Raw genomic sequence first — 19095 nt, forward strand, 5'->3', positions numbered from 1 at the left:
GAAACATAGCAACATACCAATGGTTTCACCAATGAGGTGATAATGCTAACATAACAGGCCAACAAGTGTGTTTGTGTAAGCTGCTAACAGGAACGGAAGGAATAGCAATCAAATAATAAATATAAAAATAAAATTACTTACTTGATCGATGGCCTCAGGGTTTTCAGACACATCAAAGATGACAGCTGTTGCCCCCCTCTGTACAGCCCTCTTAGCCTGTGGAAGAAAGAAAGGCATTGAGCTGACTGGACTGTCTCCCCAACACACTAAACAAGAATAATCAAACATAATATAACCACCAAACTATGAGAAACACAAGGTCTTGTGTAAATGTAGAGTATATGAAACCCTGGGAGTCTACTGCTGGATAAACTATTTAAACCAAATTATCAACCATTCATGTTATGGATAACAACATCGAACCACTAGAGGGCCCTCTTACACTTTAAACAGCAACTGACCCAGAGTTTGTATCCAGCAGTCAAACTCTACTCCCTGCTCTCTACGTGCCCATGCGTTTGCCGACTATACATAACATCAATGAGGAACAACCAATTCAACTCACTGCTGAAAAGAAACCAGAGCAGAGTTCAAATTGAATTAGTATTGTCAAAACAGATGTGTGTTTCATGGGTATGTACTTCTCTGTCACGTCATGTCACATTAAGTCAGGTCCGAAACGTCTTGATGAATGTAGCAGTGTGATTATACAGCCTTTAAATCTATGCGTGAAAATATTGTGAAATACCCAAATCCTCTCATTCGAACCACCAGCAGGTTTTTTTTCATTCAGAATCTACAATGTCACACCAGACAAACAGTCACAGCCACTTTAAACACTTTCAGCTGACTTTTCCTTATTCTCCCTTTCTCTCTTTCAGCTGTCCTGAACTGCACAGAGTTGGGAAGTCCACTCCAAGACCTGATATGGAGCTATGCTATGCTTTCTGCCGGACTCCAACATGGACCAAAAAGTCTCATGACACAGACGAGGAAAAGAAAAAAAAAATCAATAAAAAGGTAAATATCTGCTTTTGCTCTCTTCCTGTTCTGATAATGACAACTAGCCACACACACACACACACACTTGTATCTTAGCGTTCTTTTCCAGGCCGACCAAAGTATTTGGACACGCTGGACCACAGAGGAATGGAGAGAGAGGCTGATTACAATCTGTGTCTAAGCATGATCTTTATATAGCCTAGACGTTAACGTGTATATACAGTATGTCTATGGGTGCGGCCTGGGACACAGCGCTGGCCTATACTTTGAAACGAGCAAAAGCATTCTCCCTCTGTCTGATATATTTTAAAAACAGAGTCACAGAGAGAGAGAGAGAGAGAGAGAGAGAGAGAGAGAGAGAGAGAGAGAGAGAGAGAGAAATGAACAAGGACACTTTACAGGCCCCAAGGTTGTGGAGTCTCTTTCAATCCCTCTCTTGCTCCCTCTGGCTCTCTCTAATACACTCACACAGGCACCAAAGGTTGGCCTCTCTCTGATACTGGCGCCAGATCAGAGAGGGACTGAGGAAAGCAAACAGTTCACACAACATCTGACCCCCCTCCCCATTGCCCAGGCACCACTGCCACCACCACCACCACCCCCCAGACTCCTCTGGCCGTGCCTCCCTCTCTTCGTCACCTCTCGCCTTTATTATGTGAAGAGGAAGTGTGTGTGTGTGTGTGTGTGTGTGTGTGTGTGTGTGTGTGTGTATATATGTCACATAGACCCAACTGCTGGCACAGGTTTTATGGTCCAAAATTGTAATGAGGAGTTTCTGGTTCAGGGGAACTGGAGGCCTGAGGTGAATGTATATGTATACATGACAGACAGACAGACAGATAACTGTGTGTGTGTCTGTGTGTGTGTGTGTATGTGTGTGTATGTGTGTGTATGTGTGTGTATGTGTGTGTATGTGTGTGTATGTGTGTGTATGTGTGTGTATGTGTGTGTATGTGTGTGTTGGCCCCTAGATTCAAAATAGACAGCCAAGGTCAGCATCACACACACACACTCATGACTCACACTGTACATAAAATGACTCCGTAACTATCAGACAGGATGCATTCAAAAACATCAGTCTGGGTAGATGATGTTCCTTCCAAAGCATATGACAGTTGGGTAATAACCTGACCGGAAGAAGGGGGAACACATCAAAGACTTCTGTTGTGGGGGAAGGAGGTGGTGTGTGGGGGACGACTGACACAGCAGGTCAAGAGGCTACATTTACAGAGCGGAAGGTATGCTCCCATTTCAAAACAGAGCAGCTTCTGCCCAAACTCAACTTTCAAACAGCACACCCTGGAGAAAGCGCGTTACCCAAGGCTCTCTGACTGACACAACTCAGAAGAGGCTGACATGATTTGCTGTTCTTGTCCCTTAATGACATAATGTTGGTTGTAACACTACAGCACAGCACAGCACGGCACAGCACAGCACAGCACAGCACAGCACAGCACAGCACGGCACAGCACAGCACAGCACAGCACAGCACAGCACAGCACAGCACAGCACAGCACGGCACACTACAGCACAGCACAGCACAGCACAGCACAGCACAGCACAGCACAGCACAGCACGGCACACTACAGCACAGCACAGCACAGCATAGCACGGCACAGCACAGCACAGCACAGCACTGTGTAACACAACACACAGCACAGCACAGCACAACACAGTAAAACACAGCACAACACAAAAACAGCACAACCTCGAGAACTCCATCTTTCCATCACAGGATTCACACTGGCACACAAAGAACAGGAGACAGGACAGGAGACACTGTAGGATGATGCAACAGCAGATAAAAGCGATAAGCTGGTTATTTATTGATCATATGTCCCCTCGCAACATTCAACGCACAGGAAGGAGTGTGTGTGAGAGTGCGTGTGCATGTGTGTGTGCAGGTAGGGGGTACAGATGAAGGCAGCAGCGCTAACTTTGTAACCAAAAATAAAATGACAATGTCTACTTTGGTTGAGCAAATCGATACATGTTGCCATATTTGTCTGACACAACAAGTTTTTTTCTTTGAGGTCAATACCACGGAGTTAAGAGGCAGGTTAGGAGAACACGAGATATGTAGCCAGAGGGATTCTACAGTCCCCCCCCCCCCTCTCAAATGCCCATCACCCAGCCTCTTTCTTCAGCTGAAAATCAGCCCTTTTGATGATGGCCATTGGGGTTAATAATTAATAGCACTTGGTAAAAGGGCTTTGGAGAGAAATGGAAGGGGAGGAGTGAGAGTGTGTGTTTGTGTGTGTGTGTGTGTGTGTGTGTGTGTGTGTGTGTGTGTGTGTGTGTGTGTGTGTGCGTGTGTGTGTGAGAGAGAGCGAGAGGGGGGGAGGAAGGGGAGTGCTGGAATCTCCACTTTGCATGTGTAGCTGTGCAGGAACTTGCCTGACCAGGCTAAAAATGCACCTTAAAAAGACTAGCTGCAGGCCAAGAAGCAGGCCCCTCCTTCCCCAGTCACCTTCAGACACACCGTCAGACTAATAGCAGCACCATCAGCGTCCTGGACACGGTCAAGAGTTCCTGTGTGCTCACACTGTTGACCTAGCCTGCTGGCCTCCCTCCCTGCCTGCCTGCCTGCCTGCCTACTCGCTCGTCCTGGGAGTGGACGCGGCGGAAATGACCCTGAATGTCACAAATCAAGCACTTCACACAGTCCATCAAACATCCAGGTGTCTGTGTGTTTACGGGGGAAGTTGGTGTGTGTGTGTGTGTGTGTGTGTGTGTGTGTGTGTGTGTGTGTGTGTGTGTGTGATCTATGCATGACATGCACACTAAGCACACAAGCTAGTTGATGTGCTATAGTATGGAGCTTTATTCCTATCTTTATTCGTAAGTGTGTTCTTTCAGTTTGCAAGCATGAAACCCTGCCCTCGCACTCAAAAACCCAGTCTTTGCACGCAAAATGTGCTCTGCTTACGCTCAAACTGTGTGCTCGCACTCAAAAACCTAGTCTTTGCAAGCAAAATGTGCTGTGCTTACGCTCAAACTGTGTGCTCGCACCCAGACACACCGTTGTGCGCACACATTTCCTGCTCGCACTCATATTTTCCGCGTGCTTGCGAAAAGTCTCCTTGCAGATTTTTCCTGCTTGCGGATTTTTTCGTGGGGAACCAATAGAATGCCAGATGTAGTGTTGACCAATGAAATGCTCGCTCGCCTGGTTGATGGTGCGTTTGCTTTAGTTCAGGACTTACTCTGTAACCCATAGACATGCATTGAGATCGCCAATGTGACGTATAGTCGTGTTCCGAAGCAAAGCATCATGGGTAAATTGGACAGAGCAGGGCAGAGGCTTAGCCAAGAGTCTAGCTAGCCACTTGCTTTTCAGTTGGCCTATTAGCTGCATTGAGAAATTATTAAGCTAACTAGCAGCTATTAGGCCAACTGAAAAGCACCATGCCAATCTCTTGGTATGGTGAAGGATATGGGATGATATGGGGCTACTTTAATTCCAAAGGCCTAGGTGACTTCATCAGGATGGATTGTATTCTTAATCCATTAAATAAATGGCCTTAAAAAAATTCCTCTATGGGAATTTGACCCATTCATTAACATAGGTGTCCAACTACTTATGGACCTAGCATTTTAATGAAGAACATTTATTTATTCACAATGCATTATTCATTCGCCACAAAAATTGGTGACGTTAAAGGTTGGATTTTTCCTCATTTGTTTATATAAGGCATTAAGATAAATTTCAAAAGGATGATTTCTTAATCCTCTTTTAAGCCTCTGCCCTGCTCTGTCCAATTTACCCATGATGCTTTGCTTCGGAACACGACTATACGTCACATTGGCGATCTCAATGCATGTCTATGGGTTACAGAGTAAGTCCTGAACTAAAGCGAACGCACCATCAACCAGGCGAGCGAGCATTTCATTGGTCAACACTACATCTGGCATTCTATTGGTTGCCCACGAAAAAATCCGCAAGCAGGAAAAATCTGCAAGGAGACTTTTCGCAAGCACGCGGAAAATATGAGTGCGAGCAGGAAATGTGTGCGCGCAACGGTGTATCTGAGTGCGAGCACACAGTTTGAGCGTAAGCACAGCACATTTTGCTTGCAAAGACTAGGTTTTTGAGTGCGAGCACACAGTTTGAGCGTAAGCAGAGCACATTTTGCGTGCAAAGACTGGGTTTTTGAGTGCGAGGGCAGGGTTTCATGCTTGCAAACTGAAAGAACACGCTTACGAATAAAGATAGGAATAAAGCTCCATACTATAGGACATGATTTGTCGGACATGAGAAAAGTCCATATCATAACCAACATTAAAATGTGTTTGCATCTGTCAATATACTGAATGACACGTGCTAATTAATGTGTTTTGTCTCTATAACAGACACCATATCTCAAGCTCACTTTGACCTCTACTTCCTCAACCCTGCAGTTGGAGACATCAAAACAACTGCTTTCTCAGCCAGAGAGAGAGCCAGGGTCTCCAGGGCTCCTTGTATTGTCCATCAACATGGACACTTCTCTCATGTCATGACAAGAAAAAAATTCAAAATCACGGCAAATGTTTCTATTTAATTTCACCCATTCCTCTTCCTGTCACTTTTTCATTCTGTTCCCATGGTCTCTCCATTTTCTCTAGTGTTGTCCTCTACCCTGCCGTCCTCCTGAGCTTCTTTCTTTCCCTCTTTCAAGACTCTCTCTCTCTCTCTCTCTCTCTCTCTGCTCAACTGTAATTAAAGCAATTAAGTCTTCAGAAGACTGGGCTCTACCATTATACTGTAATTTCATGTTGCCTCCTGACTTCTGGGGTTATTAAAAGATAAAGGCATATTTTCCTTTTCTTATATGTGGTGGGTTTTTTCTCTCTCTCCCTCTTCTTTTTTAGACGGAGTGCCAAGACCTACATTCTTACTCCCATTACTGACTTCCATTCTATGGATGGGGTGGGGGGGATATAAAAGATCTCCACGGAGAGCTGTGGCAAACTGCTTTCTCTGTCAAAAACTTCTACGTGGGGGTTGGCGTCTGACTGTTTATTCACAGGATAAAGGCAAAAATGTTCCTCTGGAGGAAAGGCAGCCTGAAGCCTTAAAATACAGAAACAGCAGAAAGTGCCACAAAGTGGTTCAACACCAACACTATACCAGGCAAGGCAGAGCCAGTCCCTCACGTCTGTGGTCTCAATATGGCACTTCTTGCTCGAAGAGCAAAAAGAGATAATGAGCCAAATCTGTTATAAACGTGCAGTAGCAAAGGCCATTTACCGACACCATGAAGTGTTCAATATAAAACACATATTTAAATTTCCATTTAAGCTTTCATAGTCCTTTAAAATCTTTTTCTGCTATGAGTCTTTTTAAAACGCCTGCCTGATGAATTTAGGTGATATCACCTTTTTCGTTTTTCTTTTTTTCTCTTTCCCTCTCTTTTTCTTTTTAAAGGTGTTCACTTTCACTATCTAATAAAGTTTGGAGTCCGCTAAATTACACAGTAGAGGCTCATTTTATGATGGGAGCCAAGGGAACTATACATTGCAATTTGAGAGTATTTTTATTGAGGTTTAAAAATGTTTATGAAGCACATAAAAGTAGTCTTGACAACGGCACCCCTGGATTAAATCTGGGTGGTGGTTTACATCATATTCTCTCATCCTCCTCACTTCTCATACAAGACACAAAGAATTGATGCAGCCATGTTTGCATATATTCTAACATTGTATACAATTAAACAGATGCTTTTGAACATTAGATACAAAAAAAATGTGATCCCTGATTCACAGATTTCCATAAAGGCTTATGTTTCACACTCAGGTTGGTCCACGGGGGAGGCATGCCTGAAGCATCCTCATCTCACACTTCAGACGTGCATTCCTCCAGACAGAGCAGAAACCCAGATCAAATATCTCTATACCTTGTGGTTGTGTCCATCTACTCTCACCCCAGTGCAGGAAAACTCAACTAAATGCATAGTGCTGCAACTACAGTCTGTAAAAGTTCTGCTTTTATTTACCTATCGTCCATGTTGTGTACCCCTTTATCACAGTGCAGTCATTGGAGTCAGGCAATTAATCCTTTCACTGCATACTGTACTTTGTATAATTGTATGTGACAAATCACATCTGATTCGATTTTCTTATCTGATTTTAAAATCCTGCGACTGAAATAAGATAAAGAGCCTAAAACTGTTGATTTACTTGCCTCTCCCCTCTCCTCTTCATCAGTGTGAACCGACTGACTGCACTGCATACAAAGTGCCCTCCCCACGACAGAGTCGAGTCGAGTCCAAATGAGGTGCCAATCGTGTTGGTGGCCCCTGTTAAGTAGTGCAGAATTAATGGCTGGTCATTTCCAGCAAAGGCTTCAGGAAGAACCAAGCCCACAGGTCGGCCCAGACTGCCATCTCTTCGGAGCACCGGGGCTGGGGGGAGGTGAGCGGGGAGCTTTATAGACACTGGGTGTAAGCAGGCAGTTTGGTAATAAACAAGTCCAAACTAAAAAAAATATGCAAAACACACAAATACATTTATCCACAGAGATCTCCTTGATGTTGGTGTGGGTGTGTGTTGAACAGAGATCTCGAGACTAAAACGATATATTTTAAAATGATACATTCTGAAAATAAAAGGCAAAAGAACCAAAACTGCTGAAAGCATCAGTTAAGTGACTCATCAGGAGAACCAGACCCCACACACACACACACACACACACACACACACACACACACCTCACACCATCTGGCCTGTCTGACAGATTAAAGAAAAAAATGGTACAATGAGTTCAGATCAGATCTAAAAATGGACAACAACATAGAGGACTGGGCATAAAGAGGACTGCCTTCTCTCAGTCTACCTTCCTTCTGTCCTTAGCGATTCTCTCCATACCTTGAGGTTCAGTGTCTTGTTTTCTTTCTTTCTTTCTTTCCCCCTTTCTCTCTCTCTCTCTCTCTCACACTCACTCCTTCCATTCCTAGCCTTGCATACAAAACACTGTAGGCTTTTCAGTATGCGTTGCATAACCAGAAATGATACAATTGGGAGGTCCAGCACTGTGAATGTGTGTGAGGGGGCACCTCAGGAAGAAAGAGAGAGAGACTTATCAGTGGTACTGAGCAAACGGGGGGCCCCAGGGATGGGAAATGACTCCATTTTCATGAGAAGATGAGTAACTAAACATCCATCGCTTTCTTTCTCTCTCTCACTCTCTCCTTTTTAACTTTCTTTAAAATCATCAGAAGCTGTGTATATCTTCAAGATCAGACACAGATCCAACACAGATCCTCTTCCAATGTCTGGCTGTCAGATTGAACTAAAGCCACATGAATGTGCACCACAAGGGGTGTAAAGGATGGCTGAAGTATACACGGGAAGACGACCCCAAAGTGATCCAATCCTATGCTGACCAGTAATATCACTAAGTGCAAACGCAGACCATACTAGCTCATACGATCCCGGATGGCTCTTTATATGCCGTCAGCGTTTGGATCGTTTGATCTCCTATGTAAATATGAGTATCTCAATCCAGACAGGCGAGTAAAATTACCAGAATGCCACCTCCAACAAGTCCTTTCATCCTGGTCTTCGTGACTTATTGGAGGAAATTAAAGACTGACTGAAACCACATCTTCAATTCTTTGCACAGGCATGTCATTTTGAAAGGAGAAAAACTGAATAGTTTTTGCCTCCCCTTAATCTTACGTCATAATCTAGAAAATAATAGCCTTTTGACTGAGAACATTCTTAAACATTACTTGATTTTATGACCATACAGCTCAGTTGATACTACTGAACTGCCAGCAGCTCCTTAAAGATGTGCAAATGAGTAAAATATAAGCTAACAGAAATTAGTAAAATATAAGCTAACAGAATTGAACACGGTTTTCCACACTTTTTACCTCCCCCCCCCACACGTCCTCAAATGGTCTCCAAAACTGGGTTTACAGTATCTTTTCGAAGCAGCAGTTAACTTTTTGTCTCGTCACCATTGACTTGGGGAATAGAAACATGGACACAATGAGTGGTTACTGAACGCAGACAAGTTTTCAAGGAGCCAAGTCGTGTTGTCTGTTAAATAATGTATACGTTCTTATTCCCCAGCCTGCTAAACTGGCCAACCCTGTCAGTGGAAAAATGTCGGTAGGTTACAATGCAATTCTTAGAATTTCATTTCGTAAACCTGCCCCAAAGACTTTTAAACAACACAAGTTTCAAGTTACTCAAGACGCTAATTAGAGGGTAGTTTCAGGACCACTTGTTTTGAAGGCCTGTTGTTATTGTGACTGAACAGAAGCCTTAAGTGTTTTTTTTCCTGGTGATTGAGACAATGGCATCTCCTGTGTCCACCCTCAGTCCCCTCTCCATCCCTTCACTCTACTCATCCTGTGCTCACCCAGTGACCTCCAGGGGCATCGCCTGCCTACCGCTCCTGACCGCCACTAGGCCCCTGGATGTCCTCAGGACGGACAATCACTGATTACATTTCCTTCTGTTTTTGTTTTCCTCGTAGGATGCATGTTTCCTTTCCCAATGTGGCTTACCAGTCTTGGTAAAAGTGACACACACACACACACACACACACACACACACACGCACTGGCACACACACACGCACACGCACACGCACACAGCCCTTCCAGTTGTGTAGAATGTGTTATGGAGACTGTGTTTTCCTTTCATCTTGTCGTCATTTTTGTTAAGACGTGAGACCCTCTCCTGTGACTGTGATCGATCGATATCACTGCATTCTTGTTAGAGGAGATCAATTAGGAAACATTCCAGTAGTTAGTCTTCTGGCGGCTTTAGACAGGCCTGGCAGGCAGACGTCAGATATCCAGATCCTCATAGCGCTAATTGCTAATTCCACTCACATCACCCACCACGCTGAACTCCCCCATGGGAAACAACATCTGACAGGCTCTGCTGCTGATAAATGAGGATTATGGGCAGAGGGGGTTTCTTCCTAGAATGCTTCAACTGAACAAGTATCCAAACATGGCTAGGTAGTTGAACAAAGCTAGCAAGTTTATTTTCCAAACTTTACGGTTGTGCAGTATATCGTGTAGTAAGAAATCGTGTAGTAAGAAATCGCGGACAGCGGTTGCAAATCATCGCAGACAGTTGTGCAGTACGACTTGCTTGTGACAAGCTCTTTACTGTTGGTGACTGAAAAGTTGTGTAGTCTGAAAAGGAGTGATGACCAAACAAACAAATAAATACACCCTCCTCTTCCCCCTTCATCCCTTTCTCACCCTCTGTCTCCATTCTGAAAAGCTTCAAATGTTCAGCGCACATATCCACGTCCCTGGCAGTGATAAGATGAAGGAGTGAGTAATGGTGTAAACTCAGAGCTTTAGAGGGCTGCCAGGCACAGACGAGACCCAATGGCTTATCATCTTCCTCTGCACACCCCCCCCCCCCCCCAACCCCCTCCTCTGTGGCCGGCTCGGAAACGCTGCGGAGTGAGGCTCATTAGCGGTTCTTAGAGGGAACACTTTTAAGTGCTCATCGCTGACTTACACAATGACTTCAAGGAAACAGGCATCAAGTCTCCTGATGGATTTTTGCTATTTAAAAGACACACTAGGAAACATCAAAGACCACAACTTTTGTGTGTGTTTATATGTATGTATGTATGTTTGTTTGTATGTGTTTGTGTGTGTGTATGTTTGTATGTGTTTGTGTGTGTGTGTGTTTATATGTATGTATGTATGTATGTATGTTTAGTGTTTGTGTGTGTATGCTTCATGCATTAGGGTTATGACATATTGGTGTATTCAAGTCTAAATCCTTTTGAAATTGTAAATCACAGATTCTTGAGCTTCATTAAAGATTCATACATACATTCATGCAAGTTTACTATCCATACCGAGAAAAAGTCATTAAATGAAAGAAGAAAACCCTTTTGGAGAAGGCGGACTGCAAAACTCTTCAATGCGGTTTAGACAAAGAAAGGAGGAGGAGAGGAAAGAAAGAAAGAGAGAGAAAGAGAGAGAAAACTTCAGTGCAAACAATCCAGGGGCCTAGAGTAATTCAGTGGCCTTAATTAAAGGCTCCATACATTCTGCCTTCATATTTCTGTAATCTCTCTTTCCCTTGAAGCCACCTCAGGGACGATGCCTCTGCTTGTATGAAGGCGCACAGCTCTGCCTTTGTAATGCTATCTGCTTTTGGAAAAGGGAGCGTCCTCTCTCCCTGGGCAAACAGCAGAGCGCAGGTCGCAACCAGGCCTCTCTGACGTTACTGCCTGAACTCTCTCTCGATCTCTCTCTCTCTCTCGATCTCTCTCAATTCAATTCAATTCAATTCAAATGGCTTTATTGGCATGAATGTACGATACAATGTTGCCAAAGCACTAATAATAATAACAATATAATAATAACAATAGTAAAAAATAATAATGGTAATACAGGAACAGATAAATTATGTAAATACAAAATAAAACAAATAGACAGAATTGAAGTCATTACAATTCATTAATTATAATAATTACGTAAAGAAAAAAGAAAAAAAAAGAAATGGCTTGGTCAAAACCCAAAAAGCTATTGCAGTTCGGTGTGGTGGCTGTCTTGTGAAAAAAAACGGAGAATGAAGTCGAAACTGTGAAAAGTTCATTCAACTTCAGTTTGTTTGAAAACTGACAGGAATGTGAAACAATGAATCTCAGATAAAAGGCAAATCAAACGCATTCTTAAGGTAGACAATGAAATAACTTTCTTCTAGTCAATAGAGAACTCAAAGAGCGTTGTAAGTTGTTGGAAAGCCTTAATACACCACTACAAAGCATTGCCAGCAGGCAGCACTAGGTTGTGGTATAGAGGTCGTATTGCTGCACATTATTTTAAAGTGAAACACAGGCCAGCTCTTCTCTTCTCTTGTTGTCACTTGTTGTTTAGCGTGAGCGTAACTCACAGATGGCTAGTTTGTGGGGAGAATAAGAGGGCAGAACTGTACTAAAAACAGAACTGGGATCAAAGGTTAATATGCGTGTACCTAAAGCGCTAACTCATTCAGCTTCTCCCGCACTCCTCCCCCCCACCACCACCCCACCACACCCCCCACTCTGAACCCTCGCTGGGACCAAAGCCTTCATTCTATTGCTATAGGGAAGAAAGGCCCTGCTGGTAAGAGGCATTCTCCTGTTTCCTAGCTGCACCTTCAGAAGGGTCACAATAGTGACTGTAACTAACCCCTGCCAAGTTACTACCCCACTCTACTGCCCTCCCTCCAGCGCTCTACTCCTCCCCCCACCTCCAGTTACAAACAGGCTAATAGTTTTTCTTGCGGCTACCAGGTGTGTGTCTCTCTAAACCCAACCCCCTATGCTCAATGCCACCAACACCCCCCCCCCCCCCCCAACCACACACACACACACACACACACACACACACACCTCCACCCGCTATGAGCTCAGCCTCTCAAGTCAAAGCTGGCCCCACAAACGCCCCCATCCCCCAGCGGAGCATAAAAGAGGGGCTTAAACTCCAGCACAGAGCGTCCTCCAGAGAGAAAAAAAGAAAAAAGAAAGAGAGGGAGAAAGGGAGAGAGAGAAAGCCCGCCAACAGAAGCAGGCCAAAGCCGAGCCTAAGCAGTGAGATCAAACAGTGTTTTCTACAAGAGTTAGAACAAGAAAGTAAATCATGACACAGGCATAATAGGCAATCTAACAAATACAATGATATTATTTTACTGTCATTTTGCTGAGGTTAACGATGAACAGCCTGCAACTAAACATACCACATTAAAAGTTGATTGACATTTGCATTGAAAAAGGAAATGGAGGACAAGACCTAAAAAACTTTTTTTGGGGGGTAGAAAAAAATAAAATAAAATAAAAACTATCCATGCAACTCTCAAAATCTCACAACAAACACTTGTTCCTTCTTCCTCTTTGTCTCTCTCCCTCTCTCTCCCCCTCTTCCTTCCTCTCCCTCTTGTCTTGTTTCTCAGGGCCTCCTTTCTTCTGGCCCTCTTTAAAGCGGGCCCTGTGCTGTGAAGTATGATAATGGTCATTTGGCTCCCCATTGAGGCCTGGGTAATTCTGCCCGCCGACGGCTCACTTTGGGCCGCGTGACACACGCAGCTTCCCAGTGACCATGGCAACACACCCAGTGGGTCCCCACGGCCGTGAAGGCATGATTTTATACCCTGCGGGGAGAGGTTTTTTTTTCTCCGCAGGGCAGCAGAAAAAGAAGAAGAAGCAGAAAAAGAGAAGAAAAAACCTTTGACACCAGGGAGAGGGAGAAAAAAGAAAGTGAAAAAGAGACGGAGCGGTGGGGGGAGGGGGGAGAAAGAGGCAAAACATCCACCCCAGATACTATCAGATAGCAAGTTGAGGCATACACACATTAAAATGAAAGGGACCCAGGAGTTGCCTCTTAGCGCCCTAGGCCTCAGCCTCTTTCTTCTCCTCCTTTCTCCTCCTTCTCCTCCTGCGCTCCTTTTGAAGGGCATATGAAACAGTCATGTCTGGACACAGAAAGAGGTGCCCTTAGTCTTTAGCATCTTGGCCGAGGAGCGCAAAAAAGCCAGTGCGTCTACAAACGACTGCACGGACAGCTTTGATAGGTCCAGTTTGGCAGCTTAAATCAAATTGCCCTGTGGCTAACTCTGGTAGAAATATTGGCCATGCTGGGTATTTCAGACACTCAAAAAACACATAGTGATATGAAGTGGCAGATCACAGAGTAACATGCTTCTGTGTGTGTGTGTGTGTGTGTGTGTATGTGTGTATGTGTTTTCGTGTGTGTGTGTGTGTGTGTGTATGTGTGTGTGTGTGTATGTGTGTTCGTGTGTGTGTGCGCCCGTGCGCGCGCTTCGGTGTGTTTGTGTGTGTTTGGAATAGGGATAATCCAGACTTGAATAGACTCTATTTATCAGATACAGAAAGTCAATCATTGACACACCATGTCGATTGGTGTAAAATTGTGGGGCTTAAATTCGAAACTCGCTTTCACCGCGGCACCTAACTTTCCCTTCATCTGAAGACCTTATCCATTCAACCGCACCTACGTCCCTTTACTCAACCCAACTGTTAATTAAGCCTGCTCTGAAATCTCCACCCCCTCTCCCTCTTCAAAAAGGCAAAATCAAAACAAAAGCCCCCCTCCAGCTGAGGCAGGTGGGCACTCACCGGGGTAGAGTCATTACACCTGCCCCCCCCCCCCCCCCCCCCCCGGCCCCTGCAGTCACATCAAAAGAGGTAAACTAACAGAAACACTCGATCAAAGCGGCAGTTTAATCGCCCTGCCTCTTCATCAGCCTCATCCACGGCAAGGTAAACAAAAGACAAAAGAGCTAAGGAGGAGGGGGGGGGGGGGGGCAAAATTTGTTTAAAAAATAATGAGGGAACTAAATGAGGAGAGGAACATGAACTCAAAAGCTGGTTCTCTAGGGGTACGGAACCAATGCAAGAACAGGTGGTTCAAGGAGAGACTGACAGCCACTGTGCCACTGGACAACAGGAAGGGCAAACACAGACCATTCTTCAGGCCATATTCTACTAGTCACTCTTATCCATACTCGATATCTATACTGTGTATTAGACTGATGCCAGAAAACAGTATACTACACGTTTCATAGTACAGTGCAGAAAACGGATACTAGACCCACACATATTACACACTACACAGAAATGTACTGTTTTTTAGGTTCATATATCTGCAGTAAGATTCAAAGACAAAATCAACAGTGACAAGGAAAAGCCAACGTTGAGTGCTTTGGAGTATAAATAAGTAATCAAACACTTGCATTTTTCCTGGCAGGAACAAGACGTAGTGCTTTGGCTGAAGTGGCGGGACAAACATCTACTACCGCTGTCACTTTGCAAGTCCTCTCTTGGGCTGCCAACAATGCCAGACATGGTAGCCATCCAACAGCCACGCAGGCCTATGAAGCAGCAGCTGTTCACACCACTCCACCGTAAAACAGTGACAGCGAGGGAAAACAGAGAGGAGAGCAAGCAAGTGTGTGTGTCTCTGTGTGTGTGTGTGTGTGTGTGTGTGTGTACCGCTGTGTGTGTGTGTGTGTGTGTGTGTACCGCTGTGTGTGCATGTGTATGTGCGTGCGTGTGCCGCTGTGTGTGCCTGTGTGTGCGTGTGCAAGAGAAAGAGCGAGCATACATGTGAGTGACTAATGTGCACCAGGGTTTCTGTTAGCCTGTAATTACTGTTTTTTGCCAGGTAAAATGTATTAAAAAAACACCAGAAAACAGAATAATATACGTTGCATAGTACAGAGTATGCTAGGCCTATACTGTTCAAACATATTGCACACTACATAGAACGCAGTGTTAGAGAGTGAGAGAGAGAGAAAAAGAGAGAAAGTGAGTGTGAGTGAGAGAAAGAAAGAAAGAGAGTGTGAGTGAGAGAGGGAGAAAGAGAGATAGTAAGAAAGAAAGAGAGTGAGCCAGCGTGCGTGTGAGATGTGAGAGTGACTATATTGTGCCCCAGTGTTTATGTTAGACGTGGGAAAAACAGATTTCATCCAAGGGCGTTTCTTTCTCTGTGAAGCTTCAGTATGAGCTCTGCTCTCATAGCCTTCAGCGCCTAGATAATAACATCCTAGCGGACACCCTGATGGGCACATGTCTGTATGCATATGTGGGCAGAACTTGTGAAAATTGACAGGAGATGAGACGAGACAAAACGAAACTGAGCACATCTGAGAAGTTTAATCCTGGACTGCAGAACAGCGGAAAAAAAACAAAAAAACTGATAATTTTCCCAGACCCCAAACGTCTTCCCCCTGTGAGCCAATCCGGGCTAATGCCAACGTGTGATGCACCAATCTGTGCCAGCCCTAATCTGGACAGGCCAACAAGGGGCTCTGCCCATTTGGGGTCACACACACACACACACACACAGATAAACAGTCAAGCTCACTAACACAGACACAGACACAGACACACACACAGATAAACAGTCAAGCTCACCAACACATACACAGACACAGACACATATACATACTAACACACACACACACACACACACTCACGAGGGGACTCACACACTTACACTTAGACTCTCACTCACTCACTCACCCACTCACTCTTCCCCCCCACCCTCTCCATTGGGGTCTGATGTAATGCGAGAGACTCAGTATGCCGCCCTAGATGAAAGGGCCATGCCCGCTGCCCCCCTCTCCACAAGGTCCGAGGGGACTGGCGGTGCACCACTTGAAAGAGTAGATATCACGCTGGCACAACGACAAAGGAAGCCATGCCATCATTTCATGTTCCAGTTGGGCGAGCGGCTAGCCCCACCTCCCACCCCAACCCATCCCCACTTGTGTTGATACATTTCACTAAGGGCTCCAGAAAACACAGCACATAAACACCTGTCAACGTCATCCTATTATCATTACCAATAAGATGCTAAATGTCAAATACTTAGATTATATTATCAATAGGCTGCTTATTGTCTAATAATTCGATGAGGCACACTACAGGAGGTTTTTTCCTTTTCAGATGTTTTTTTTAGTTCTAAACATTTGTTTTAGTGCGTTGTGTACTTTAGTCTAAATAGACTGTTTTGATCTCTTCTGTGGGTGATAAGAAGCTAAACTTCCTCCTGAAACGGCTTCTCAAATGAGAAAGGGCTCTAATTTCTGCACTGGTCTCACTGTCTGTGATACCAATCCTTCTATGGTAACTTATTTGTGCTCAGAGTTCAGACACAGAGAGACACAGAGAGACACAGACACGAAGTAAACATGTGTGCAACAATAAACTCTATAAGCCATGCTGTCCACTCTCGTTTTGTATCGGCTACCTAGTAAATGCATGCGAAATAACAGAGGCCAAATGGCTGCTGACACCGACACACATTTGGCACTTGTGTGGCCCGATTACGGCCTGGGCTCGGAGCTGGTCCAGAGTATCCTGCCCTCCGTGTGATTGAGCCCAGGAGCAGGAGCAGCAGCAGCGCTGACGGAAGGCCTGAGGAGGCCCGGGGTCTCTGGGGGCACGGGAGACGGGAAGCACAGGAACAAACTGTATGTGTATACATGTCACCACACGGCCCACAGTCAAAGCAGCCCGCGCCATGAATTAGAATGACCCGTCTGATCTTTTACCACACACACACACACACACACACACTTACTCACACACAGGACACACTTTAGACGCACACACAGGACACGATCACAAAAACACACACAGTCATAGACACATTCGCACAGACGACACACACACAAACAGATAGACACACAGACACACACAGGGCTATGAAAAGCGCACCTAAGCCATTGTGCTGCTGTCCTGTGGCTTTGTTCTGTGCCCCAGTGGCGGTGGAATGCTCAGAAACACTACACTTCCTTGCATGCTTTTCTTTTCATGCAAAGGGAAAATATGAGCGCGCGCAGGCAGAGAGGTAGGGAAAGAATGTATGAAACAAAGCGAAAAAGAATGAATGGAGAAGAGGGAGATGGGGGGGATGGGGGAAGAATGCACAGGCTAAAGTTGAGAGCTAACCTGGCACAAACACAGAGGTATGTTGGCGGACATGTGCAAAACTGTGTGTGTGTCAGTGTGAACATGTGTGTCTGTGTGTGTATATGTACGTGTGTGTATACGCGTCTGTGTGTGTTTGCCTGTGTGTGTATACGTGTCTGTGTGTACCTGTGTGTGTGTAAAGGTGTCTGTGTGCTTCTGTGTTTGTATACGTGTCTGTGTTTGTCTGTCTGTCTGTCTGTCTGTCTATCTGTTTGTGTCTGTGTGTACAGCCTATGTATTGGGTGAGGGCTAGTGGCTGGGGCAGCCAGGGTGAGATTGGCACACACGGCTGGGAAAGTGCCCCCCAGCTGTGCCCATCCGCGGCATGGTTGCCACAATGCCTCTCCCTCTCTATCTCTCTCTCTCTCTATCTCTCTCTCTAATTATAGCCCTGCATCTAAAATCAGGAAGCCCCCTCATAATGGGGCATCTGACACCGTTAACTAGATCATTTTCAAAGACTCTCAAAGCCACATGAGGGAACGAGTGAGAGAGGGATAAAGGGATAGAGAAAGAGGAAAGGAGGGATAGAGAGCAGAGGGATGAGATTACAGAAAGGGCAAAAGGCTCCCCAATCAGTGCAGTTTTACCAAACTGGTAAATATAAACTACTTCCTTTGGTGACAGAGGGGGCAGACTGCAGAGGGAGGGTAGGCGCTCTGGACGAGGACACGATGGAAAGAAGGGCCATAAAATAGTCTGGAAATCTTAGGTTTTCTTTTAAATCAGAACATACCGCTTCCACCAGCACACCTCACATGACACGACATGACATGGCTCGCCATAGCAACTCAAACCCCAAACACAAAACCTTTCATTTGTCCATAGTCACACTGCACTGCCTTTCATGAAAGCGCAGTTCAGCTACTTACGGGGAGAATGAGAGTGTGAGAATGAGAATAACTTTGTGTCTTTCGTAGTGTCTCGTTGTTTTAATGACACTTTCTGGAAACACAACCCAGCCCAGTAGTCACCACAGGAAAAAACGCTTCACAAAAGGACAAATGGCTCCTGCAGTCAGTTTGGTCAGTCAGTCCACCTCAACCTCAGTCTACCTTTCATTGCCTTTGCAGACCTCAGTCTGGTCTGGGGGTTGCGGGACATCGTGTGGTCATGTGACAGAAGTCGTGTGACATGGTGGCCACGCTTACCTTTCCCAAGACAGTCAGGCAGCTGGGGTCGAGCTCGGGCTGCTCCAGTTTGACCACGCCCACCCAGCCGTACTCGTACAGGTCCTCCTCATCGTTGTTGTTGCACAGGCCCAGCGGGTGCATCTGCAAAGGCAACCACACATCCAGTAAGATCTCTGATGAGGAATTCAGAGAAAAATACACCATCGACATTTAATCACGTAAATAGGTACATTTATAGTAGTATAGCGAGATAATAATAGTATCATAATAATAATACACTTTATTTGTATAGCACCTTTCATACAAAACAATGCAGCTCAGAGTGCAAAATGAGATAGCATGTAGAGAACATACAATTTAAGTGTTACGGTCAACGTGTTTGATGATTTCAAATTGTACAGATATAGACACACTTGGAACACAAAAACTTGATTTGTTTTTATAGCCCGATATAAGACTTCTCTACGAGAGTACGTCAACCCTAGAGAGAAAGCCAAGCGCATGT

At 45.0% G+C, this 19095-nt stretch overlaps 1 protein-coding gene across 1 annotated transcript in view; it reads right to left on the reverse strand.

Moving 5' to 3' along the window:
• The window catches only part of znrf3 (zinc and ring finger 3), a gene marked incomplete at both ends in the record, with an annotated part of 29209 nt that extends 10409 nt beyond the window's left edge, over positions 1–18800 (reverse strand). The window contains 2 exons of the mRNA XM_080852919.1: positions 142–216; positions 18609–18800. Of these exons, the coding sequence (XP_080709045.1) occupies positions 142–216; positions 18609–18800 (267 nt within the window). The remainder of the gene's footprint in view (positions 1–141; positions 217–18608) is intronic.
• Positions 18801–19095: the final 295 nt, after the last annotated feature.

The sequence above is a fragment of the Sprattus sprattus genome (assembly GCF_963457725.1).
Source record: "Sprattus sprattus genome assembly, chromosome: 15".
In the NCBI taxonomy this organism is placed as follows: domain Eukaryota; kingdom Metazoa; phylum Chordata; class Actinopteri; order Clupeiformes; family Clupeidae; genus Sprattus; species Sprattus sprattus.